Source organism: Alligator mississippiensis, chromosome 14 (assembly GCF_030867095.1).
Source record: "Alligator mississippiensis isolate rAllMis1 chromosome 14, rAllMis1, whole genome shotgun sequence".
Lineage (NCBI taxonomy): Eukaryota > Metazoa > Chordata > Crocodylia > Alligatoridae > Alligator > Alligator mississippiensis.
Genome location: NC_081837.1, coordinates 32,660,530 through 32,687,617, shown reverse-complemented (window position 1 = coordinate 32,687,617; position 27,088 = coordinate 32,660,530). Strand labels below are relative to the sequence as shown.

At 49.1% G+C, this 27,088-nt stretch overlaps 1 protein-coding gene across 1 annotated transcript; it reads left to right on the top strand.

Moving 5' to 3' along the window:
* Nucleotides 1-342: 342 nt before the first annotated feature.
* Nucleotides 343-24,750, top strand: LOC106737710 (myosin-14). Its single transcript, XM_014609392.3, has 5 exons — nucleotides 343-745; nucleotides 7,976-8,592; nucleotides 9,188-9,341; nucleotides 10,750-10,870; nucleotides 17,693-24,750. Exons 1-5 carry the CDS (start codon nucleotides 431-433, stop codon nucleotides 17,950-17,952), a joined length of 1,467 nt encoding a protein of 488 aa, XP_014464878.2. The 5' UTR covers nucleotides 343-430; the 3' UTR covers nucleotides 17,953-24,750.
* Nucleotides 24,751-27,088: the final 2,338 nt, after the last annotated feature.

Here is a 27,088-nt window from a genome sequence, read left to right as displayed (position 1 = left end):
TCTTGGCAAACTTTGGGGCGCAATCGCCCTTCTTCAGGCACGGCGAGTCTGCTGGTCTGCGACTCCGAGGAACGAGAGACGCTAAAAGTGTGGCAGGAGGTCAGTGAGACGGCAAACAGGGAAAGCTTGCTGGTGTGCGCCGTCTACTCTCGCCCCTCTCCAGGCCAGCCCCACAGCTGCCCGCTTTCTGGAGCCGCAACCACGTGCACGCCATTGCCCGGCCCCGCCCCGCCCCGCCCCGCCCTCTCCTCTGCTGCCGGCGGCGGCTCTCACCTGCCTGCTCGGCCCGCCCAAGCGCCTTTTTTTCATTGGCCGCAGTGCCCGCGCCGCAGCCAATCTGCGTGCGGTTGCCAGGCAGCTTTCTGGCAGCTGCGGCAGGAAAGTTTCCGCGGGGAGCAGAGCGGAGCGGGCGCTGTCCCGGCGCCTCGCCATGACCCTCAAGCAGCGGAAGGCGGGCAGAGGGCGAGCGGAGGAGAGCCCGGGGCCGCCCGCGGGTCCCTGCCGGTCGGAGGGCAGCCTCAGCCTCAGCCCGCCGGGGGCGCCCGGGGCGGGCCGCGGCCGGGGCCGGCTGGTGCTGGGGCTGCTGCTGCTGGGGGCGGCGGCCATGGGGCTGGCGCTGCTGGGCTGGCTGCTGGCGCACCAGCTGCGGAGCCTGCAGCACCTGGGCGCCGCCGTGCAGCGGCTGCGGGGCCGCCTGCAGGAGCTGGAGGCGCTGGAGGAGCGCGTGGAGGGGGCGAGGCAGCAGGTAGCGGGGCGCCCGGCTGCGGGGGGCTGCTACACGCACGCATGCACATAACACGCACGCACCTATATAATTTTTTTAGGGGAGAAAAGTTTTAGGTAAAAGCGGTAAAGAACAAGGTTCTTTAGGTGCGGGCATTATCTCTTACCAGACCTAATGAAATAGTTGGGGAGTGAAAAAAGAAAAGCGTTCTTTGCAAGCTTTGGGGCGCACATGCCCTTCGGCAGGGCACGGGGAGAGCCCGCCCGTGTTTGGCTTCGCTTCCACCCGGGAGTGCGTGTGTTTGCAATCTGCGACGAGCTGCTGTCCACCGGGTCCAGCCAGGGCCAGCGTGCTGTGGTGGAGGGCAAAAGGGAGAGCGAGCTGGATCCGACTGGGGTTTCTTCTTCCGCTGCTCCTCTCTCACCTGCACCCTTTAAAGTTTAGGAAGCTGATTCAGAGGCTGTGCCCCTCGCTCCCGTGCTCAGTAGTGGCCGATGCCCCTTTCCTCCGAGCGTGTGTCCAGTCCCTCTTTTTGAAGCTGGCTGAACTGTCAGCCTCCATCACATCTGGCTGCGAGATCTGCCCTTTTATGACCTGCTGGGTGCAGATGAGCTGCCTTTTGTTTGCTTTGAAGTTAGCGCTCACTCGGCTAGTTTTCGCTCCGTTTTTCTTCTACAGAAAAAATTCTAGAGCGCTTCTCTTGTTGCAAAGCGTGCCGACGGCACCCAGAGAGCCGGGATGTCTTTAATGCTGTTTGCTGTTTGGAGGCTCTGGTTTCTTTTGTGAATGTGTTTGCACAGTGCTAATGCTGTGTTGCACCTTGCAGCACCCCTGAAAGGATCTCAAGGTGCCCCTGGGTGGTGCATTCCCTGGCTAAAAACCACTGATCCAGTTCTTGCTTCCTTCTTGCAACTTGCAGTTATTCATCTCTGAGTCCTTTGTGTGCTTCTAAGTCTACTCAGGACTCATAGTAGAGATGATATCTTTTATTAGACCAACAAAGACTTTTGCAAAAAGTCTACTCTGAATTGCTGAGTATCCCTGGCCACCTTTGTTCCCTTTACCTGGACACCTGAGTTCACCCCATGCCTAGAGAAATAAGACACTCAAAAAGGGGGTCTCCTGAGGCTGCCACAGCTCTGAGCAGGAGCCTGCTACAGTGCGCAGAGACTATGAAAGAAAGTGGGACTGTTATTTTTGGAATAAAATCAAGGACATGCGGTGGAGGGCTTTGAATGTGACCCTGCTAGAATCCACAACCCCACAAAGTCCAGGAGTGGTGGTTTCTTAGGCAGGATCTGTCTGTACAAAGCTCCTGATTGACCATACTGTGAGGCTGAGAGTGGATTCTTCTCTTGAAGTGAAATGACTTCAGGCTCTTGGCCGGATCCTCTGTGGGGGATGGTTTTGTGCCAGGAACAATTCAGGGCATCTGCTTAGGACGCACTGTCGGTCAAAGCTCAAGTGCCACAGGGTGTAGGATTGGAAAGGTGTTCAGTTGACGTTGCAGTGCAAAGGAGATTTGTGTGGCACTGGTCTGCGTGAATATTGGTTTTAGCTACTACTTGTGCTAGCAAGCAGTGTGTGTGTGCATCTTGTAAAGGAGTGTAGCATTTAAGACTGATCCTTTGCCTACTAGGTTCAGTCTCCCAGAAGTACAGCTGTTTGCTCCCTGTTCTTGGCCTGTTGCAGCCCAATGATTGAGGGTCTAGCCCAGGGGTGGGCAATTATTTTGGGTGGAGGGCTGCTTACAGAGTTTTGGCAAACTGTCGAGGGCTGCATTTCCCTCTCTGGCACAGAGAAGCAGGAACAGCCCCATGGTCCCAGGCCACAAGCCTTTGCCAGGCAGGGGCTTCTGGTTGTGGGGGCAGGGCTGGGCAGGCGGGCCTTATTGCTGGGCCCTGCTGCTGGCTTCCCCTGGATCTTTGACAGGCAGCCAGGAGCAAATAAATATCAATTTTCTAAATTTTTTACGGGCCCCGCAGGCCAGATAGAATGACCTGGCGGGTTGCATCCAGCCCTGGACCATATTTTGCCTGCCCCTCCTTTAGTCCTTTATTCCTTCCTTCCTTCTATATTCCTAGAGCCATTAGGACTCAGAACTCGGGCAGCTATCTGTTAGAGGGCTGCAAGGTCAGGCCTGCCACTTCTGCTGGGACCGGACAAGGGCATGAGATGTGCAGATAAATATGCACAGTGCTAGAGACACCTGGATGCTTGCCCTGGAAGCCATTAGAAATAGTGTCCTACATAGCCAGTGTCTGGGTTTGTACAAAGGGGCTGAAATGAGTTCTGTAAGGAAGATCAGGTTATCTTTTCTTTATACTCAGAGAAAATTAGGCCTGGGGAAGTTCTCTGCTGCCATATTGCATCTGACTTGTTTTGGAAGCATTGAATGCCTTGTGCATCAGAGAAAAGGGCTGGTGAAAACCTTGGTTTGCTTGTTAGTTGTGTTTGTTTTGAAAAGTGTTTCTTTGGTTGTAAAATGAAGAGGAAAAATACTTTCTTGACTTTATTGTGCATCAGGCTTCCACTTTGCAGTAAAACAGACAGGTGACACTGACCATTTGGCTGCTTAAACAGAGATGCCTTGTCTCTAAAAACTTGCTTATATAAATTAGCAGGACTGCGTTCATATCTCATGAATAGCCCATGTAACTCCCTGGCCCCAAGCTATGTAAACTTTATATGTTTCTGGCTAATGGATAAAGAGTTTTGTGATGACTAGTTATTTTCTTTTGTTAATGCTTTACTTCTAAGCTTTGTGGGTCCTTTCCCTTCCCCAGTAGATGCCTTTAAAAATAAATAAAAGGGGAGTGGGCACAAGAAATAACTTGCTGATTTATTTTTATTTTTATTTTTTTAAAGGTGTGGTGAAATAGGTTCCTTTTCAGGCTTCCTGTTTTTGTTTTTTTTTTAATTACTTGTATTTCTGATGAATGTATAGTAACATATTGCTGGTTGCCCCACGGGTCTGGAAGGAATTGTTTCCCCTCCTTTTGGTATGGGTGTCTCTCTTTTTGCCTTCCTCTGAAATGTTGGGTCTTGTTTCAGCCAAGGCTGGGGATTTTGATGGGGTGTGCTTATGTTCCTTCTGGGACTAAACCTCCCCAAAACCCCCTGCAAGTTTCTGGCTAGAGACTGTTGCTCTTCCATTCAAGGTGAAACTGAGTGCCACATACGGGATCAGGAATGATTTTTATCCTAGAGATGGTGGTGGGGTGGAAGGGGAGAGAAAGTGATTGTCTTCTTTTATAGCAGGTAGCATAGTCTTGTTCCTTAGACCTCTTGGCTGCGTCCAGACAGGTGCAGGATGTGGTGCTGTAGACATGTCTACAGCTCCACATACAATATATTCAGTGGTTCTCTGTGCTGCAGAGTAGCAATGCAGGGTTTTTGGGGTTTTTTTGGGTTTTTTTGACCCTGGGAGTTCCCAGGGTCTAAAACACCTGTGCAAAAAAAAAAGATGAGTGGTGCACGCGAGGGCAGTGTGCACTGCCCAAAACTAGAGCCTGGCTGGCTCTAAGTGGCAGGATTGCTGCTGCTGCAGCTCCAGGAAGGCCCCAGGATCCCAGGTTAAGGGTGTTGGGGCCAGCACTGGGCTGGCCCCAGCCTCTCTTACCCCACCTGGGGTAACCTGCTGTGTGCCAGAGGGCACGTGGCACAGGCGTTCCCCAGGGACAACAAACAGCAGCACAAGGTATCCCTGCAGACATCAGTCCTGTCTAGATATGGTTGAAGCCTTTCTTCAAGAGCTAGCGATACCGTGAGGTCATAAGGTTAGTGTTGGTTTTGGGCTTGCTTCCTTTTCCATTTATGAGGATCCCTGCTTTTTTGCAATAATGTGCTTTACACAACTGCTGTAATCAAACTCAGATGTGTTTCCTTTATTCCCTTACATAATGCCATATTCCATCCCAGAATACTTAAAACTTTGCTCATGGCTGTGTTCAAGGCCTGTTTGGGGTTGGTGGGGAGTGGGCACTTTCTGAGCTGCAGATGCACCATCTGATTTCACTTATGTCCTGTCAAGTAGCTTTCACGCAGGTCTTGTCCTCTGTGGGATTTCACTCTCTTGCCTAAATGCAGAGCTGTTTCCTTTGCTTGGCAGCTAGTGGAAGATAAGACATCTTGCCTCTGAGTAGGGTTACAATAACAGCCCTAACCAGGGGTTAGCAATGTTTTTGGGCAGAGTGCTCAAAACTCCCGCAACCTCGACTTGTAAGATGTTGGCATGCCAGAGGCGGATGGTGGGGGAGCCACGAGGGGCCTGATCCATGTTGTAGCAGCACAGTCCCAGTCCCTCCCCACCATCCTCCCCCAAGGTGCTTGTGCCATGCTGGGGATTGCCTACCCCTCCTGCCTTATACTCTTAGTACTTGGTCGCTGTCTGAAATGGAGTATTGTTCTCTAGACAGCCTCTTGAATGAACCCCTAGAGTGAGAGGGTAAGCAATTATCAAGTCACGAGAGATGAGTTGGGCACCAGCTGGCAAGAGCTGTGAAGTCGAGAAAGCCTCTATCCATTTAATAACGTCCTGATGCAAAGTGGGAGCAGCTTGATCGAGTGTGTGACGGGAGCGCTGTCTGCCTTAAATGCCCAAACATTCTGTCTTTATAGATGAGCTCTGGGAGGCGGGAAAGGCGCTTTAATTAGCACAGATCCGAGAGTCGAGCTAATTAAAGTGTCCGGAGTGTCACGTGCATCAATGTCCACGCACTGAAAAATGGAGACAGGGTGCTTCAACTGAAGCTCGTCAAACCAGCTTTAATTAAAGCACCCTTGCTGCCATTTTTCAGTGTGGGGACACTGATATATGTGACGTTGAGGTCGGCTGGAGTGCAGTAATTACCATGCTCCAGCAAACTCGATTAATCGAGTCTGCTCCAACGTGCTGTAATTACCTCCCTGCATGTGTAGAGGGGCCCTTTATCAGCTTGCCTGGAAGGGAGTTTCTGTCTGAAGAGATTAGGCAGCTTCATAATTGATTTGGGCTTTGAATTTTAAATTGCCTGTTTCTGCCCAGCCCTAGGGAGCAGCAACTTGAAATGTGTGCTAAGCTTTGTCATATAGGAGGGGGGAGCATGTAAGATTGTGGATCCTGCTAGGTGGACGTGCATATTAAAGTCTACACGGTGCTTTGGATGCTAGCCTTAGTGATATCTTGATGAACTGTCCAGATCTGAGTCTCTGCTCCCAGGCAGATTTGGGCAAATGTGGTATCCTTTATTAGACCAACTAAATAGTTGGAAAAATTGTTCTTTGAAAGCTTCCAGGTACAAACACCCTTCAGGCAGAGGGAAAAAACTTAAAGCTCCGAGGCTGAAAACTTAATGAGCCGTGTTGGGGTAACAGCAAGTGACCCTGCAGTGTGATCCCTACAGAGCAAGGGTTCAGGCATATGAGCAGGAGAAATGGCCCTTCCATTGCCTGAGATGAAATATAGGGCTTTGTTCTCTAGAAGCACACTTGCCCCCTGCTAGTCTTTGAAGCCTTGCACTTGCGTTCTGCTTAAGCAGAGACTCACCTGTTTGAGACCTGTCCAAAAAGATGGGAGAAGCGAGTAGAGATCAAATACAATCAACAGCACAAGTCTGACCTCCTGAAACCTGGAGTCTTCCTCATTCTAGTCGTCCTCAGTAGTGTTCATGATAACAGGCTAAAAGTAGTTCAGTGGATTTTTCTTTTCTTTTTTTTTTTTCTTCATTGGTGACGTCCCTTTAACTTTTACCATTAATGGTGAGTGTGTTGCTCCTGCAACATGAATTGGCCAGTCGCTTCCATTTCATGTTGCTCTGTGTGTCGGGAAACCCTGCAAACTATTACTTTAAACATCTCTGCAAGTTTGGCTTCCCTTCCTGGGAACTTTTGAGATGTTTAAAGATTTGGCTTGGTCTGGTAAGCAATGGCAGGCTGCTGAAATGTTTTGTAATATAATTTGCTGGGGTTGCCTGTTATAAGCCCATCTTCAGTAAACAACACCGTTTAATGTGTGTGCTGCCTCTGGCAACTACAACCCTCCTACCAGTACCCTGCTTTGCTGTCCCATTCAGAGCGACTCCCGTTGCATCTCAGACAACAAAGAGAATCCTACATGCTGCTTTCCCTAGAATCGATATTTAGTAGAAGAATTGCCCCAAACTGCTTTCAGCTTGCTTCCAAGGAGACGGGCTGTGTGATCTTGCTGGCTGCTGGGTGTTCATAGTGTGAAACTTGGTGCAGAAGGTTGTTAGCTGAACTTTACCTTGAAGTTCTTCAAAATATTTTTGACAAATATTCCCCTCTGGTTGGGAACCGCAGCGTAACACTAGGGGGAACTGAAAAGGACATTGGCTATAATGTCAGAACCAAGACTACCCTTTGTTCTTCAAGCAAAGGGGTACATTAACAACATCAATAACAATCAGTAAATTGGGTTTTCAACTGACTTGCTTTTCACAATCTAACTGATGCAAGGGGAAAAGAAACATACTTGCACGCAATTGTACAGTTTCTTTAAATACTTGCTTTGTAAATGTTCTCTCCTTACCCCAATCATGACAGCTCTGGAACAGCTGTAGAAGAAGGGGTCCCAGTGAATCTTTCTTGGGCCAGATTCTGAACCCAGTGCATGATACACTGGTACCTATAGATGAATCTGAATGGTCTCCTCTAGTTGGATATGAACCTTGAGATGCCAGGACCTTACTTAGTGTGGTACTTGGCACTCACAGTCCCCTAAAAGCCGGTGGGGTATCAGATTGCACTTTTAAAAAGAGGTGGCACCTGAAACCTGTGTTTACTTTAAAACACTGAGTGCAGGAGTGGAGTGAGTGCTCCATGGATACTCGTACCATGAAGACAAGCTCAAAAAGACTCAGGATTACATTCTTTGATGTCCAGGCATATCATGCTGGAGGTGATGGGCAGGGTTCTCATCATGAAGTTTGCAGTGACAGCTTTACTAGTCTGAGGCGTGTTGTGTGATCTTGGGTAACTTAGCCAGATTTTTCAAGGGTATTTAACCACCTAAAGATGCAGACAAATGTCTAATGTGATTTGTAGAGATGTCTAAAGAAGGAAAATTTCTAAAATGCTCTTCTGTAGCTTCCACTAGGTGCTTCCCCACTAGGTACCTAAAACCCCTAAATACCTTTGAAAATCTGCCTTGATCTCCCATTGATGCCTTGCAAAAAACATACTGACCCTGAAATATTTGAATGCTACAGTGATGATGTGGCCATGACAGTATTGTGCCTCTTTCCTTCCTAGCTGTTGAACACAGAAGAGCTGGAGCAGCGACTGTCCTCTTTGGAGCTGGCTCAGATGTTGTCCAAACAGAAGCTGGAGCGAGCCTTTGCTATGGCTGAACGTATCACGACCTCTGATCCCATCAGCAAGCTGTCAGCCTTTCAGGCCGAAGTAAAGCAGGCCATCGGTGAACTGAGAGGAGATCTCCCCTCCAGGGCTGACCTGGCTGCAGTACAGAGCCAGTTGAAGCATCTGCAAGCAACAGAGCTGGAGGCACTGAAGCAGGGAATGGACTGGGTTTGGTCCTCGGGCCCTGTGCTGGAGCAAAGTGTGGCATCCCTGGGCAGCTCCCTCACCAGCAACCAGAGGAGAATGGAAGAGAATGCCCTCAGCCTGGAGGCCCTCCAGCAAAAAGCAGAGCACACCCAGGTGGCTGAGGAAAGGCTGGAAAAGGACATTGATTCCTTGTTTGCCAGGACCTCCGCCTTGGAGCACAGCTTCAACCGTAGTATGGTGCTTACACAGAGTTTGCAGCTGCAGGTGGAGGAGAGCAGCAAGCAGTTGGCTGGGATGAAGGAGACGGTGGCAAACCAGAGCGGGGCCAGCAACCCAGGGTCTCAGCAACTGGAGAACATCTGGTAACTGTATTCTTGGGGCTGTTTGTGTCTTGGTGTAGCACTGAGGGTGTGAAGGGGAGGCATGAACAAAGTTGTCGGAGCCTCTGGAGAGTAGCTGACTTTGATTTGGGAAGAGCAGACTCACAAACGCCCGAGCAAAAGCGTGGCAGGAGCGTAGCAAAAAGTAAAGGGTTACGTCCTACATGGAGCTGCTTAGAAGAATCTGGGTAGAGTGCATGTGGATGCCTGGCAGAGGCAGGTGTGTGTGTGCTGATAGCTCAGCTACGTTGCTGCTAGTCTGCCTTTGACATGGAGGAGAGGGGAGTTGTGTGAGGGAGACTTGCTTCGGTTTGGGCGGCAGAGAGTGTTCCCTCATGACAATCACCACCACTTTCTTGCCTCCTATGGTAGCAGCGCCTTGCCCCTGTTGACAAGGGAAGGCAATTTGAAGGCATGGACTATCAAGGCCCAAAGTGGTGCAGGATGATGCAAGGTTCCAGGGACTGCTGTCAGTACCAGCTAGTGCTCGGCAGCAGGAGAGAGCCTGTTGAAGCCTCCCCCTTCTCCCTGACAGCTCCCATATCTTGTCTTTGCTCTGTGCCTTGGGGCTTTTTAGGGCGCAGATCCAGCAGCTGCAGGAAGAGAAGGCTGCCATGCAGGAACGAGTGAGCAATGCACTGCACAGCATCACTGACCAGAGGAGAGAGCTGAAGGGCAGGACCTCCAAGCTGAAAGCAGCTCTTGATACTCTTCAGGGCCATGTGACACAAGTAAGCACCCTGATCCTCCTAACCATGTGTACTCCTCTGTCTCTGAGGCTAGGTGGACATGCTGGCCAAGTCCCATGTTCAGAAAAGCAATGCAAAGCTGGCTTAAAAGATGGAAGAACAACAGTGATTGATCATGGGTGGCTAAAGGCGAGGGAGATAGAAATGCCTTGAAAGCACAGTGCAAACCTAGCTGTTTATCTGTGGGCGGCTGGGAATCCTGCACATCCAGCAGTGCCATAGGTCAAAAAAGAGCGCAGTTAAAGTTGAGGTCACAGTAAAGACCTGCTCCTTTTGCTTCAAGCAGCACAGCATAGATGCAGGTCTTGAAGCTGTGTTCTGTAGAGTGAACCCAGGTAGGTTTTCTGCTACTGGATATTCCCTGCCCTGTAGCTCTATGTTGGCACTTTGCCCTGAGGGTTTACTAGATTGTGCAGGTTGGCTGAGCTAATGGAATGTGACATTGTTTTGGTAGCGGGATTCATTAGCTTTTCTTTCCTGTGAAATTTCTCAGCCGCTGGGCATAGAGTTGGGAGAGGGAGAAAGCTTCTTTGCTGTGTATCTGGGTGCCCTTAAAGGAGGTTTCCTGATGCTTGCAAAGACATGACATTGTGGTTAGAACAAAGTCTCCCAAAGCAGAATAACTCTGTTAGACAGCTGTAAGCTTTCTTCTTTGGCGACCATAAGAGTTTAGATGCAGGCAAAGTTGCACTCGGCTCAGTGGGAGATGTACCTATTAGAGCCATTGAACAAAGGAATTGGCTTAAAGCCAACCTGAGATGGTGCTACAGGAGTGCTGTCACCATGCAACCACTGTCGTGAGGCCCATGGGAAGTCAGATTGCTCAGCTCAGCTCTTGAGTGAGTGTGGTGGTCGCAGAAGCATTGGCTCAGGTTGGTTTCATTGCTGGAGTGTCCATGGAGTGAGCAATCTGCTTGGAGGTGGAGGATCTGTATTAATGCTGGAGTGGTCCTAGAGCATCAGGGATGGGAGGCTGTGGTGGGCAATATGCTGGTGGGAAGGCTAAAAAGCTACCAGATCTACTCTTAGTAAAGTGAAAGACTTCTGTCTCCAGCAGCTCTTGCCTTGCATGCACTTGGAGCCTTGTCACAAAGCCGTCATCTGACTGGGGCTTCCCAGGGCCTCTCCTTGCATGCGACTTCTGGAAAGCCTTATCTGTGAGCCAGGGGGGTTTTACAGTTGGTTATGATCACTGGATACATGACTGTCCTGTGCTGGGAGGGAAATAGTGTCCTGATAGGATGCTGAGGTAGCTCCCAGACCAAGCATGAAGCGTTGGGATGTGCTGGTATATGACTCTTGCCCGCATAAGTGCCACGGGCTTGAGGAAGCCTCTCTGGGGAGGGAAGAGTCTGTTCTATAATCTGGATTCCCTCTCTTGTCTCCTCAGGTGGAGCTGGGCACAGCCAATCTGAATGCACAGCTGACTGCTGCTGTAGAGCAGCAGCTGCAGGGTCTGAAGCTTAGCATGGACAAGCTGGAGAGCAGCCTGGGGACCAGATTCCAGCAATGTAAGAACAAAATCCCTCTAGAATAAGACGGGGTGTGGTGTTCTCCCATGTCATGGCTGGTAGCACTTCTTCATGTGAGAACTGGCCCTGTTGCTAGTGTTGTATGCTCAACAGCTGGCACATGAATATTTTTGCTTGCTGCTTGAGGAGCCACAGATGTTGGAGATAGAAGTTAATTCAACATGGCTCCTTCCTTCCTGCCCGCAGGGCTGTTAGCACAGGTGAAATGGCTTCTTCCATGTCCCTTGATCGGAGTCTGCTCCAGGCTGGGGAGCTCTCTATGCTGTGTTATTTTTGGGACAGACACCAGCTCTACAATCTCTCAGACTCCTCTGTTTCCCTTCTGTAGTTCATATTTAACTAAGAGGTCCTCTTCATATTTTCATAACGAAGACCTGGAGCAGCTGCCACATTGTGTACAAAGCATTTAGGGCTCTATATGCCTATTCTTCCTTCAGTTGGGTCCCATTTTCAGATAAGTGGCAGCTGTTTAATGGGGTGCCTTTTTCCAACCCCTATTGAACATGTGCATCTATCAGACTACATTACTCTGTCCCTCAGCCCTTCTCCCCTTGTATGAGAGCCGTGAAAACTGGCAACTGGTGCTTCAGCTGTCTTGTCACAGTTCTCAGCGTGGGGTCTTCTGCAGGAAAAGGAGCCTGTGCCACCTCTGAAAGTAGCTGAGCTTAGTGTAGAGCTTCAGAATGCTGTTTTTTCTAGTACAGGGATTGCAAAGCATTTAGGTGGGACTGTCATGAGGGGCAATGAATTATCTAATAGCATAGCCTAGTGTCCACCTTGCATTGGCAGCATTAGCGACTAGAGCAGTGCGACATGGTGTAACGTCATGCAGATTCATAGATGTTAGGGTCGGAAGGGACCTCAATAGATCATCGAGTCCGACCCCCTGCATAGGCAGGAAAGAGTGCTGGGTCTAGATGACCCCAGCTAGATGCATATCCAACCTCCTCTTGAAGGCCCTCAGGATAGGGGAGAGCACCACCTCCCTTGGGAGCCTGTTCCAGACCTTGGCCACTCGAACTGTGAAGAAGTTCTTCCTAATGTCCAGTCTCAATCTGCTCTCTGCTAGCTTGTGGCCATTGTTTCTTGTAACCCCCGGGGGCGCCTTGGTGAGTAAAGCCTCACCAATTCCCTTCTGTGCCCCCGTGATGAACTTATAGGCAGCCACAAGGTCGCCTCTCAACCTTCTCTTACGGAGGCTGAAGAGGTCCAGGTTCTCTAGTCTCTCCTCGTAGGGCTTGGTCTGCAAGCCCTTAACCATACGAGTGGCCCTTCTCTGGATCCTTTCCAGGTTATCCACATCTCTCTTGAAGTGCGGTGCCCAGAATTGCACGCAGTACTCCAACTGCGGTCTGACCAGCGCCCGATAGAGGGGAAGTATCACCTTCTTGGATCTATTCATCATGCATCTGCTGATGCACGATAAAGTGCCACTGGCTTTTCTGATGGCTTCGTCACACTGCCGACTCATGTTCATCTTGGAGTCCACTGGGACTCCAAGATCCCTTTCCACCTCTGTGCCACCCAGCAGGTCATTTCCTAGGTTGTTGAAGACTCCTATGCTTATGGGTCTTTCCTTATGACAACTTTGTTCTGGGAGGTAGTGAGCTGATAAAAGGCCTATCAAAAGGGAAGGCATACGAAAGGGCTTCCTATTTGCCCTGTCCAGTCAGGATGACAAGCAAGCACCATTGTGATAGCGAGGCAGGAGCACTGTTTACAAGAGAAGCACATTTTTTCATGGGTCCTGCAGCTGACCCGCAGAACTCGCTACTCCAAAAGATGCAATATGCTTCCTCTCCCTTGTGCTGCCGCTCCATTGCCTTCAAGAATTAGAAACGGACGCTGACAGAACAGCACCTGCAACTAGAGGTGTCGGGATAAAAATGAACCAGGCTCTTGGTCTCTGTTATAAGTTGGTTGGTGCTTGTTCAGGGAGATGTAGCTGAGTTTGTGGAGATGCTAGTGTTCAGTTACTGGTGATGGCAGTATCTGAAGCATCAGGGATAGAGGCTTTTTTTTTTTTTTTTTTTTTTACATTGGTATTTACAGGTGGATTTTGGTTATCCTACAGGATCCACTGGGTGGTGCTATGGGACTGCAAGTCCTGAAAGCTCTTCCCACGAAACACAAGAGGTGGGCTGCCCTGCACAGTGGAAATAGGTCAAAGATCTTGGATACCCTGATCTGGGAGGAAAGGTTAGGACAGCGAGTCTAAGGAAGAGGCTAGGCTAGCTAAGATTGGCTTTTTCAGATTGCTTTGGGGGCTGGAGGATTCCTGATGGAAGGAGAGTGTCCCACTCTTAATGTCTGGACTTTCTTGAAGAGGTCTTTTCAGTATTCCTCTTTGACATGCCTGCTGTTAAGGGCGATATCAGCTGAAATGGGCCTCTGTCTTCCTGGGGCTTGGCTCCTGAGAACCAGGGGCATCAAAGCTCTTCTGCATGAAGGCAGCTAGATACAGCTGCTGTCTGCCTGGCCCCTGTCCTTCCGGCCAAACAGATGAAGGTTCCCCTCCCAGGCACCCAGCCGGGACAGTGACAGACTCGTACCAGTGGTCACTAACCGCAGCGGTTCTGGGATTCCACCTTCTCGGTAGTGCAGTGCTGCCCAACGTTTTCCTTAGTACAACCCCTTTTAAACATTGCAATTTTTTTGACCCCAGAATGATATAGATAACATCAATGCCCCTTTCTCCTCTGTAGGTGACACAACCAGAGTGGAACATGTGGTGGGGTTGGGGATGATGCAGCTTGCAGACTCGGGGTCCCCGACCTGCTGCCTTTCCCCTGGGCTCCTTTGCGGCCCAGCGGGTGGGTGGGCAGCAGGGTGGGTAGCCTTGAGCCTGTGGTGGGCAGCCCGCATCCACTCCTGCCCCATGCACTAGTCTGGGGGGCCCTATGCCTTCCTCCCTGGGAGTGCACATAGCAGTGGGGAGCCAGGCCCCCTGCCACCCTCCCCAGACAAGCCCCCCTGACTCCATCCTTCTCCCTCAGTCAGGCTCCACATTCCTGCCCTGGCCCTGTGCCCCATGTATTGACTGGTCTGGTGGGCAGAACCCCCAGCCCCAGCTCTGCTCCATTTCCTCCCTCCCCTCCCACTGTGGAGGACTCAGTCTGCCCCCCTGCCTCTTCTCTCCATAGACTTACCTGGAAGGAGCTGCTCTCAAGGCTGCCTGGCTGCCACATGCATATGTGTGCGTGCACATGCATGTGGCAGCCCCTGTGTGATCGCCCTCCTCCTGCTCCCCGCAGCCCTTTGCAGTCTGGAACTTTGCAAGCCTGCAAGGGGAACTGGCCATTTCCTGCTATTTTTTCCTGTAATTTTCATCATAATCAGTCAACACTGTTGAGTGCCTCTGGGTAACCTGTTCCAGTGCTTTACTACCCTTCTAGTGAGAAAGTTTAACTTAAACTTCCCTTGTTGCAATCAATATCCAGGTTCTGGTTGCAGCTGTCAGACAGCCTTGTTGTCCACCATGAGCGAGCCGTCTCAGTGTCCCAGAGTGGTGCGGGTGGTCAGGATGGAGTTGTAGGGCTCCACCATCGTGGTGGAGACCTGGGACAGGGTACGCAGTGAACTCCAGCTTGGTCTTCTTCCCATAATCCAGTGAGAGGCACTCCATCAAGAGCGAAGTGAGGCCAGAGCCTGTGCCTCCTCCAAATCTGTGGAAGACCAGGAATCCTTGCAGGCCATTGCACTGGTCAGCCATTTTATGAGTTTTGTGAACAACATAATCTATCATCTCCTTCCTAATAGTGTAGTGGCCCGTGACATAATTATTGGCAGCATCTTCCTATTTTCTTTGCCACTGATGCTCTGCTCAGGATGGAACAGCGAATGACACTTCCCAGTTTTGATCTCAGCTATGATTGTAGGTTCCAAGTCCATGAACACGGCTTTGGGCACATGCTTCCCTGATCCAGTCTCACTGAAGAAAGTTCCAAAGGAAGAGTTGTGTTGTTCATTTGCTTTATCAGTAGGAATGGTCTCATCTGGCGGGATCCCATGTTCTAGGACAGTAGAGTTCCTAAAAAGCATTGCCTATCTGGCCAAACTGGAGTTTACTAGGGACAGAAATGCATTTCCTCATTACTATAGCCAAACAACACCTAACCCCAGCACTAGCGGTAATATTTAGTATTGTAGGAACCCCCTTGTTCCTGCTCTGCAATACAGGATAGTGTGTTACGCCATCTTACCTACAAGCTCCACACACTGTTTCTCAAAATCTGGAAAACAGGAAATTCCTGCTGACCTAAGGAATGCCAATAGCACCATTTTTAAAAGGGGGGATAAGTCTGACTGTGGAAACTATTGAGTTATTGCCCTCCTCTCCATCACTGGGAAGGTTCTTGCTCAAATTCTGCTGAACCAACCGTTCCCTCTTGCCAAGGAAATCCTTCCCACATCTCAGTGCAGCTTCACAGCATCATGAGGCACTGTGGACATGATTTTTGTGGCCTGGCAGATTTAGGACAATGCCGAGAACAACATCAGGAACTTCATATTCCTTTCATCAGTTTGACCAGAGCCTTTGACTCCCTTAACCGTGAGGCTCTATGGAAGATCTTATTGAAGTTTGGCTGCCTAGAGAAATTTATCACCATCTTAAGACTTCTTCGTGACCAGGTGACTGCCTCTGTTTTATGCAGTGGCTCTGGTAATGGAGCCTTTTGCCATTGGACCCAGTGCCAAGCAGTGCTGCATGATTACACCAATTTTGTTTTCCATCTTTCTTGAGGTCATCAAGATGCTCACCCATGACTGTCTGCCACATAGCATCAGCATCTGGAGCAGGATGGACAGGAACCTTTTTCAGTCTCTCCTGCCTCCATGCCAAAACCAAAGTTATTTTGGTTTTGATTGTAGAACAGACTGTGCTGTCACTGGACATATGGAGGAGGACCCATGAACAGCCCTTAACTGCTTCTCTCAAGCATATCTGTGCCTGGGACTGACCTTTAACACTGGAAAAACAAAGCTGTTTTACCAGCCTGCTCTGGGACAGTCAGCTGCCCTGGCTAACAGCCTCATTGACAGACAGGATCTGGAGAAAGCTGAACACTTTACATACCTTGGCAGGCATCTCTCAAAGAAGGCCAACATCGATGAGGAGATCCAGTATAGGATCTCATGTGCCAGCTCTGTCTTTGGAAGACTGAATCATTGTGCATTCAATGATTGTGACATAAGGACTTGAACAAAGCTCCTACTGTATAAGGCTGTCGCAGTTTCAACTCTTCTCTATGGCTGTGAAACTTGGGTGACCCACAGGGACCACCTGAGAAGCCTGGACTGCCATCACCAGTGCTACCTCTGGGAGATCCTTGGCATAAAGTGGGAGGATTGTCGTACAAATGCCAGTGTCCTCACCGATGCTAACACAACTGGTATGGAAGCATTGCTTATTCAACATCAGCAGCAGTGGATGGGGCACTGTGTGTGCATATCTGATGTATGTTTATCCAAACCACTGCTATACTCCCAACTCAGCCAAGGACAAAGGACACGCAGGGCCCAGAGGACATCCTTGGGGCAAACATTAAGATGTGTGGCACTGACAGCACAAACTGGGAAAAACTATCCGGGGACAGGGCTATAGGCAACAACTTGTAAGAGAAGGTGCATCTTACTTTGAGGAAAATAGTTTTGCCCTGGACACAGAAAAATGACAGAAATGGAAGGAAAGGAAATAAGGTGGAGAAATCTGTGGTTCAACCCTCCGTTTTAACCACCACCTGTGGCATCTGCCAGAGTCTGCAGCTCTAAGATCAGTTATCTTAGCTATCAATGGACTCATTTACAACCCTTTACTTGACCTGCCAGGGTGATCATCCTTGACTGTAAGGGATTGCTGCCAGTGCCGCCTTTTCTTCCCCCCGCACACCCTGGTTCTTCAGGCTTAAACAAGCCTGGTTGATGCCTTTTCTCTGGCAGTCTGTCAGCTTCTGTCAACCATCCAGGCGCTTTATGACTTTGAAGGAAAGGGGCACTATGACTTGTGCATTAACTGTCTCTAATCCCTGTGAAAACAGACTTTGCCTGGGGCAGAGGGCACGGGGTACTGTAACATTTTCTTCAGGGGCACAATTCAGTCCTGGCATCTCAAAGCACCCATTCTTTTGTTGTATAGACGCCTTTTGTTGTCTAAGTATCTTAGTCATAGGGAAGTGGGATGGGAAGGGACTTTCAAAGGTCATTTAGTCTAACCCCTTGTCTGAAGCAGGATCATCCCTATCCAAACCATTCTGTACAAATCTATAATCTAACCTGTTAGTAAAACTACCATCAGCTCTGACATAACATGAGACTTAGCACCCTAACCTGACACAGGTAAAGCTGGGGGACCACAGCAGTCAGTGTCCTGCTTCTGTAAAAGGTTGTTAATATACTGCTATAGAGGAAGGCAAAAAACCCACAGTCCATACCAGTCTGACCATGGGGTAAGAGTTCTTTCTGATGCCAAATATGGTGATTGGCTTGACCTTGAGTGTAGGGGCAAGATCCTCTAGCTTTAAGTGCCAGAAGGAGCTTGGGCCACACCCCAGTCAATGCCCAGCCTTGATCGTATTTGCCTGTGGGCAGAGGTGGGAAGATGATGAGTTGTGCTCCCTGTGCTACAGAGATTGCTTTGCCAGTCTGCTGGTCAGAGAGGTGGAGGTGCATAGTACGGCTGTATGTGAAAGCAACAGTGGGAGGGGGACAGTGTGCTCATCCAGTTGCATCAGTGGGAAGTCTGGCTCGGTGTGTTCTAGACGAATGAAAGGAAACTTAACTTCTTGTTTTCTCCCTTGTCAGGTCTCTCCGGAGAAGTGCGGACCCACTGCGAGATGGAGGACGGCTGTGGGTGGCCACACCTGCGTGAGGTCAGCTTTCCCCGCCGTGTTCTGACGCAGCCTGCAATCATGCTGGGGTTGGCAGGGCTGAGTGCTCATGGCTCTGTGGGTGTCTCCGTGAAAGCCGTGGATGTCACAGATTCTGGCTTCAAAATACACATCACCAATGTGGGCAACCACAGCCTGTCCAGTGTGAGGGTCTCCTGGATTCTGTGCGCGTAGACCAAAACCTTTTGACGTGGCCTGTGGAGCAAGAAGTCAATGCATGGGGGTGCAGGCAACTGTATGGAAGTGACTGTAGTTTTGCTTTGGTTTTTCCATAACATAGTTGTAAGGAGCCCTTCTGGGTAGGATCCAAATTATAGCCCCTCTTAGGAGCTACCTGTTCTCCAAGAGTGGCAGGCAGCACAGCCCTAGACCTTGGTGAAGATCGTACAAGTGCTAATGGCAAAAGCTGAGGCTTAAACTTGCAAACATAAGTCCTAATATATGCTTATCTGCAGGAGGTGTTTTGTGTGTGCATTTACCCACTCTCCATCTACAGGTGTAAGGACTGTTCATGTAAAAGGTGCACACTGGTTAACTGGGGGGAAGCTGAGACCTGTGCCCAGCAATTTAGTGATGAAGCTCTTTCCTTTACATTGTTTTTATATTCTCTATAGCAATGTTCCTGGAGTGTCTTGTTGCCACCTTAGGATGCGACTCAGGGTTTGGTATCTTTGTGCTTAAACTCATTTGTGCAGTGACAGAGCTAACAGCTGGGTGGAGCCCAAATACCAAAGGCTGACTCTTTCTACTGTTGCAGTGCCCTGGCTGAATCCATTTCTCCTGCTCAGCAGAGGGCACTCCTAGTCAGAGCTGTTGCCTTGTCAGCCCTGAGTCTCTCTGGAGAAGAGGTGGCTGGCCATGCTAAGCTTTCTGATGGTGTTTGTAAGTCGATTTAAGATCATTGATCCCCTTCTTTGTGCAGTGAAACATGAATGTAGACTATGACAAATGTCTCTCTTCTAATTATTGTGCAATTTCCTTTTAGCCTCTGCAGAAATAGAGTATTAAACAATTGCAAAAGGAGGCTATGTCTTTTGGGCTGTAAATAGCTTTTCCAGCCTCTTGAGCCATTTGCAGCTACATCTGTCTTTCAGGGAGAAGCAGGAGGGTAGCTGTCATTGGAGCTCTTGGCTCTGTTATTGGAGAAGAGCCTGCAAGGCAGGTTACAGCCTCCCTATGAGATACCTTGGAAGGACAGAAAGTGGTTCTTGAGTGCAATGTTCCCTTTCACCCCAGTTTAAGGTTGGAATGTCTTGTGGCAATAACGGGAGTAATCTCTACTATCACAAGGTAACGTGTGGGCCTAAAGAAGTGGTATCGGAGAAAAACCTGAGCATTAGCCTGTTAACCTATTTGTAGTACATCCCTGCACTGAACATTAGAAGTGGGGTAGCAGTTTCTCCTGGTTTGAATGAAAACGGAGAGCCTTCCTCAAGGATGACAGGTGATCTGGGGCAAAAGGACTGGTCACTTCTAACTTGATGCTAGGACTCTCTCTTTTGGGCTCTAGAGTAGAACTGCCTGCATAAATTGCCTTCATTATATATATTAGACCATTTATAGTTGGGAGAGATGTTAGATGAGCTTTTGGACACGCACGCCCTTCATCAGCTCTGGGAAAGAAGTAGATACAAAGGGGAATTCTAGGTAGAAGAATTACTCTTGTTTAATTCTATCATTCAGTGAAATTGGTCACTTAAAAAAAGGTCACTTAAAAGCTGTGGAGAAAAAAAAGAAGTGGTTGGAAGGACCAGGAGGAGTTGGAGCTCTGAGTGGTGTGGTATTTGACAGCCAAGGGTGGGTGGTCAGCCGGGTTAATGCCCCGAGATCAGCTTGAGCTGTGACAGCAGCTGCTTTGCAGACTCGAAGAGAAGCACTGACCCCTCATATATCTAGCCCTCTGGAGTTGCCAGTGCAGAGATACTGCCTGAGGACCTCGGTGAGGGGAGAAGGGTCATGCAGAATCAAGGCGGAAAGACCCCCTCCACCCCCCTTTTAGCTGTTTCCATGTAGCTGAAGCAGTTCTAGGTTTTTCTGATCTAGCAAGGAGCTCCTGCTTCATGATTTCTATAGGCAGAGGACCTGCTGGTTGTGTCTTTTTTTCAGGAGTTGATCCTGTGACTCAGTGGGATAGACCTGGGGGTTTGTAGGCAGGTACTGGCACAGACCTAGCTGCTGCTTTGGGAAGGAGCAAGTGCTGAATCGCAAAGTTCTTTGGAAGTGAATTGGCACAAGCCAAAACTTCCTGGGGTGGATCTCTGTTGGGAGGGAAGCATTTGGCTTTGTTCCCATCACATGTTGCTCTAAACTGGTTTTCTGCTCGCACTGGGGAAATGCTGTCCCTGAAATGGCTGAGTGCTGCAGGTTGAGATCGAACTGATGGCTGAGCATAGACTAATCCTCAGTCAACACAACGTCTTCTGCTTTGTGCATTGTTTGGTGGGAAAACACAACAGCTTGAAAATGCATTGCTCTCTATTCCATTTTCTTTTCCCTGGCTGCTTTGACACCTGGCTGCTCAGCCCCTTGGGTGGGACCTGCTGGCAACAGAAGCACCCACATGAGTAATGTGCTCTTCAGCTACAGGGTGCTGTTTCCTAAAGGCTAAATACTCTAGTTTGTCACAAAGCAACCCCCTGTCCCTCCTGCCCTGCACCACCACTTATTTGTGGGGAGTGTTGTATTTAATTTGCACAGAATATGACCCAAAGTTCTTGCTGTCTCAGTCAGCAGATTCCCCTCTGTGTACTCATCTGGGCTAAGATCACACTTCATCCCATCCATTGTTTTAAGGCCAAGAGCCTCACAAAGGTCTTGGCTAAAGCTTTCCAGTGTCTTTCCAGTGCTGAATAAAATGCAAGAAATCTACAAGTTAGCTAAAGGCTTTGAAACTGTTCTGCTAAATCAAGGAGCTTAATCAGAGAGAGTTTGGGTGCAAGACTGAGTGTCAACTCCTTTTTTGAAGTGAGTGTCCTGTTTTAATTTAGTCCAAGTCAGTAGAAACCACAACTGGCTGTGGAAGCACAGGTCCTGCAGACTGTGCCTAAACTAAAAGTTGCCCTATCTATACATAAAGGCTGCTTGCAGATGCTGGGGACCAAAAGCAGCAGTGCGTTAGTTGGACCTGGCTCTGCAGCATCTCTATAGATTGGGCACTTCAGCTGAGCTGTTTGGCTCTTTTAGCTAAAGCTGAGTCAATCAGCTATTAGAAAAAAACGCCACTAAAGTGTCCAATCTATACAGTTGTTGGGTGAGCTGAGTCTGAGGTGCTGCCTCTTCTGGGCATGCACAGGGCTCAGTGCGGGAATGTGCTGAGTTTCAAGTAAAGTGCTGGTTTTGGGTTTTTTTTTCCCCAACATCTGCAAGCAGCCACAGTTCCTACAGCTTAGTGTAATAAGTGTGTTGAACTAATTCACTGATTCTCAACCAGCATGCCCTGGACTTGCAGAGAGACTTCAAACCCAGAGACTTCAAATAGGAATCCATAATATCAAAAACATTTTGACCTGTTGTGGTCTTTCCGTGGTGTTGCAACAGAAGACTTGTTCTATTGTTTTTTCTGTAGTCAAAGAATGAGTGAAAACTAAGAGCTGGCATTGCCTGAGGGGTGCCTCAGGTATGAAAAAGTTGAGAACCACTGAACTAATGCAACCTGTCTCTGTAGGAAAATGCCAAGTTACTTTAGTGAAAAGTTTGTCTTTGCACAGTCATCTTGAATAGAGCCTAAATTGTCTTCACGCTCTTAAAGTGGATGCTTTTCTATCGTATGTTTGATAGAAGCTAAAATCATAAGATGAATCAGTGGAATTGGCAGCAGAATAGGAGTTTCAATCCTTTTTATATTTCTGCTGCAACCAGCTTTTGAGAGGTCCAGGAAACCTGGAAGTGAGCAGTGCTCTCTCATTGGTCACAGATGATGTTTTCATGCTCTTACTGCCTGTCTGTTCTTGCACCATCGTCTTTACTTGGTCCCTTTCTAGACTGAACCCGGTACTAATAGAACCGTACTCTGCAGGACTTCTCCATCTGGAGATCTCCAAGTACTTCCCACACTTCAGGTATGTCATTGAGTTACGCAGTGCTACATCATGTAGGGCTCCCACTTTTAGCTGGTGCTACTGCTGTCTGCACCCTTGACTCAACCATGTTAAGTGACAGCACAGCAGTCATGGTCTGAAGACTATAACTAGTTTTCTCTTTTTAAGAGCTTGGTTTGTGTCTACTGTGTCAGTCTCAAGGGAGGCTTGTTCAGAGCTTGTCCAGTTCAAGTACTAGGTTTGACTTTGGTTCAGTAACAACTAGCTTCCCTTAAGTTTTTTCTTTGATTGAGCTACTAACTGCAGTTCTAACTTTTACAACAAATCTCCTTGAATAGAGAAATAAAAAACAGCTCCACTTCTTTGTGGGAGACAACGCCATCAGAAATCAGTCCTTCAGCTGCTGCTCCCCTAGATAAAGGATTGGCTTGCAGCCCTAACCAGGCCTAGTGCTTTGCTCCTCAGACTGTCACTTTTTAAACTACAAGATCTGTTGATGCGCACTGCTTTTATAAAGAATTGAAACTAGATTACAGATGTCAAGTGAAACCTATGGGATTGAATAATGGTTTATTTTTTTCCCCATTACTTGTTAACAGAGTTTCCTGCAGTGGGTTGTTTTGTTCAAAGAACAAATGACCAAAGTTTTGTTGTTTGTTTAATTACAGGGGATTCTTGGCCAATATTAATTTCACTTCTAGCAAAACAGAGACAGGAAGGGCCGCACCTGCAAGTGAACCACTGCATCATGAGCTCTGACAGACCTGGTAACCTTCTCTTAAGCTAAGAGGGATGGAGTTGGCAAAGGTCACACAGCTCGAGCTACAGCCTTGGAATGCCCTTTCTTGCAATGAAGCATCCCTCTTGTCTTCTCTTCTACCTACTCCTCAGCTTCCAGACCTGGCCCCCAGCTCCTCTCCATGCAAATCCTTTCCAGTGTCTTCCCCCATGCTGTCTTCCTTCACAATAGCTGTCTTGATGCACCTTCCCTTCCGTCTGTTTCGACTGTCTTCCCCCCCAGAGTTTTAGACACCTTTCCCTGGAGTAAGTTCCACTCCTTGTAGCACATGGGAGTCATTAGAGGAGCAGCTGATGGAAAGAGCTTCAGCCGAGTGACTATGTTAGGAGAGTCTTTATTTCTCATGGGGTACTAGCACTAGTGCATAGATTATGACATTTCCTGTATTGTAGGATTAAAGTAGGGGGTCTCAGAAGATCTTGACTTCACTTTGACCAATAGCTGGGATAGCAAGGGACAACCCAGTCTTGAGCAGGGGGCTGGACTAGATAACTTCATGATGTCCCTTCCAGCCCTATTGTTCTATGATCCAATCTACCATGTGCTGTTTAGTTTCTATGGGTTTATCTCACCTTGGTCCTGCCACCAGGTTGTTTGGGAATGTCTGTATATTTCTGCTTGGGGCAACTCCAAGGGATACGTTCGCATCTCCTGAGCCACACAAGCCAACACGCCCTGATTAGATTATTGTGGTTTTCTGCGCATCTGAAGGGATGGTTTCTCTGCACAGGAGGGAGAAGTAAAGGGAAGACTAGTTCCTCAAAGAGCTTTAGTGCGGAGGAACAGGAAACTTGAGCTGAGTCCTTCTAGGAACTAAGCCTTACGATGCATCCCTCTTGTGCTGTTAATTACAGGCATTAAAAATAGGAAGTGGGAATGAGTTGACTGCTGCTGAAGCATGAGCTGGGTGGGGGTTAATGTCAGGAGCTGGTGAACTAAGCCTATCACAGGTCTTCTGTTCAGCCCCAAGTATCAGTATTGATGTATCCTTTGGATCTTTGTCTCTTCAGTTACAGCTGCATTAAGATATAGGTGAGTTATAGATAGACTCTGTCCCTACAGGCTGGCCTGTGTGCTGTAGGCTGACTCCCCCAGATATATATGCTAAGGGCTGGCCCGCAGATTGTAGTCTGGGTAGCCCTGTGGACCTGGGGCTACAAGCAGTGGTGGCAGAACTTCGGGATGCACAAGAAATCTCTGGAGATCTGTACCAAGCTGGGCCCATCACTCCAGAGGGAAGCCACTAACATAAAGGTGCTTGTGAGCAGGGAGAAGCAGGTTTCAGTTGCTATCTGGAAGCTGGCAACCCTTGATCTCCTCTGGTCTCCTGCCAACTATCTTGGCATGGGCAAACTTATGGCTGGGTTGGCTTCTGTGACATGTGGTACACCACCCAGAAGAGGCTGGTGGTACACTTCTGCCACATTACCAACCTGTTGGAGATCATAGCCGGAACGGTCTTTCCAAATTGCATCAGGGCCATCAGTGGCACCTGCATTCCCATCCTGTGCCCAGTGCACCATAGCTCAGAGTACATCAACCACAAAGGCATCTTCTCTGGTATGCTTCAGGGTGTCATGGACCATCTAAAATGGTTCACCCATGTTGCCCATAGGTAATTAGGCAAGGTCTATGATTCCAGGGTCTTTGGGCACTGTGGCTTGATTCCCGTGATGACACAGGAAGGATTTGCCTGCAGCATTCTCAGCATGGAGGTGGAAGGGATGACTGTCTCCTCAACCCTGCTGCTTGGGGAACCAGCATACCTACACTGGACCCTTGGATGCCAGGAGGGAACTGTTCGACTACTGCCTGAGCAGCTGCCAAATCACTGTGGAGTGTGCCACTGAGGCACAGTGGAAGACGCTCCTGCAGCACCTGGACGCTGGCAAGTGGTTCCTGCCCCAGCCAGTTGTTTTGGTCCACATCTTACACAACATCTCTGAAGCCTCCTGAGCATCACAGCTGCCAGGATATTCTCCAGAGGAAGACCCTGGCAGTCAACGTCCTGGGGGTGCCAGGCTGTGGGGTGGGAGGAGGGCACCGTTGCGTAAAGCCCAACTAGGTGCAAAGGACTACTCATCTACTTGTTTTTAAAGCAAAGTAACTTTTTATTAAACATTTTAAACATTCAAAGTCTGTGTGCTCTGCTCTTGGAGGAAAAAAAAATGTTTTGCAAACCAGGGGTGGGGTGTGCAGGGGTTGCAGTACAAACTGGAGGAAGGGAAGAAGGGGGATGTGCTCTTTGAAAGTGACCCACAAGCAACTTAGCCCTGCCAGCACAGGCTCACTGGCTGCCTGTTGGTTCACATGTTAATTCAGTCTGTTCTGCGTTTTAATGAGAGTGCTCCAGCATCACCTCACCTCACCGTCATGTGTATTAAGCCCCTTGCATTTTAAAATGGCTACAAGGGCGCTTTAACTAAAGCTCATCAAATGAGTTTTAGGTAAAGCGCCCCGTGGCCATTTTAAAATGTGTGTGGGGGGGTGCTTAATACTTGTGACAGTGAGCCATTTTAATCAGGATGACTGTTGGGGAACTGCTTTAATTAAAATGGCCCGTCCCCACCCCGAGCACACGTATAGGCACCCACTAAGTCTGAAAAGGGAGAGGGGATTTTTGGGGTAGTGACAGGGCAATAGGCTGCCTCAAAGCAGAGGAGTTGAAGAGGCTGTTCTTTCTTTGCTGGAGTAAGGGCTCTGGGACCTCACAGGGGAAACGTTTGGTAAGTATGGCTGAAAATGAGGCCTGAGGAGGGGGGTTGGTATTGCTCTCAGTATGGCTGAGGCAGCTGGGGGAAAATCTGGGCATGAGGTTCAGGGGAGAGGGGGGAAGATCTTGATTGGAAGGTATATGCAGGTGTGGCAAAAGAGCAGCTCAGGGCATGAAGGTTTGTCCCAGGGAGGTGGTTGGGACTGTGCAGGGAAGCTCTGGCCCAGGGGAGGGGTACAATGGCCAGTTATAGGCGAGTCTAGGCTTGTGGTAGGTACTGATGTCCCTGGGCCAGGGAAAAACACCTGTTATGTGGGGGGATAGGTGTGGGCCTGGGTGGAAAATGGAGCACAGTTTGGGTGCTGTCTCTCCTGGTTGAGGGTGTCTATGGGAGACTTGTGTGCCTCCATCCCAGTGGTTTTCAATCTTTTTTCATTTGCAGACCCCTAAAAAAAAAAAAAAAAAATGAATGGAGGTGTGGACCCCTTTGGATTATAAGTGTGCATATTCACATACTTTTGCTTGATGATGGTCATCTTTCGTGGACCCCTTTAGACATAGTCTGCAAATCCCCACCCCACTGTTCTGTCTACATGGAGGTACTGCATCAGGGTGTCCATGGCCTGCCTTGCTATGTCAGCCAGCTCAGTGGTTTTAAGGTGCCTGGAGCATAAGAGACATGCCTGGTCAACACACTTATTCAGGTGATACTCCATGTGGTGCTGCCAGGCCTCCACAGCCATAACTGTCCTCTTTGAGGATGTGAGGAGGTCTGCAAGCACTTCTTCCTTGCTGTTCTTCCTCTTCATTCTTGCTCCTCTGAGTTGCAGTCTCAGCTTGCATGCTGTGCCTTTACCAGCAATTGCCCCTGGAAGCAGCTGTGGCTGCAGGTGTTGATTGTGGAATGATAATAAATAGGCAAGGAGCCACTGTTAAACTGGTATGAGTTGGTGATAAGTGGTAGACTCCCACTGTGTGGGCACCTCTTCACATTTGCTCCAGGCTCCTGAGATGGTAGGTACACCAGGGGTCTTGCATGGGGACCTCTGTCCAGGCTCAGGCTGTCCTTGGTGCACCTAGGATGTGGGGTCAACCAGGGGAAGGTGTCCCTCACTGGGGATACTGTGGGGCCTTTCCTTGTAAGTTGAAAGTGGGGGCTCAAGGAGGGGAGGGGGGACAAGAATTGACTCCCATGCCCCAGTGTTTCCAACATGCTTCCCCAATCTTGGAGGCTTCCATGGTTTATGCTGATCTGACCCTCTGTAGCCCAAGAGCCAAATAGCTGGAAATACATAAAGTCTTTCTTTTGGAAACCCTGCTATCTATGCTGTCCTGAAGATGCAGGAGGTGGTTTTGCCTCACAGCTTCACCTCCTGGGAGGTTCAAGCAAGTTACTGGGGCTCCCAAGGGAGAAAGGGTCTGCCTTTCAATGTCAGAGCAAGTCTGCATAATTATCTCCTAAGGAGGTATGAGTGTGAAACCATGAGGATTGGATGGTAATGCAGTACTCTCTTGACTCCTTCCTGCAATGAAGAGCTTGTCAATGCCCAAGGGGTGGCTGCGTGCTTTTGACACCCTACTACCACCAGGGATGCTTTGCTATTTCCAGGTAACTGCCACCTAGTGTGCCCAGTTCACCAGTAGGTCTCTACCAGAGCCTGCACTCTGCTGCTCTCCAGAAGACCTCTGCTCTGACCCCTGCATGGACCCCATGGAAATGCTTGTATTAGAGTCCAGGACACCACCTCCCATGTACCCATG

Coding starts and splice junctions, on each gene's coding strand:
- LOC106737710 (XM_014609392.3), top strand. CDS start 431: ATGACCCTCAAGCAGCGGAAGGCGGGCAGAGGGCGAGCGGAGGAGAGC. Junction 746..7,975: donor TGGAGGGGGCGAGGCAGCAG/GTAGCGGGGCGC, acceptor TTTCCTTCCTAG/CTGTTGAACACAGAAGAGCT. Junction 10,871..17,692: donor GGGGACCAGATTCCAGCAAT/GTAAGAACAAAA, acceptor CTCCCTTGTCAG/GTCTCTCCGGAGAAGTGCGG.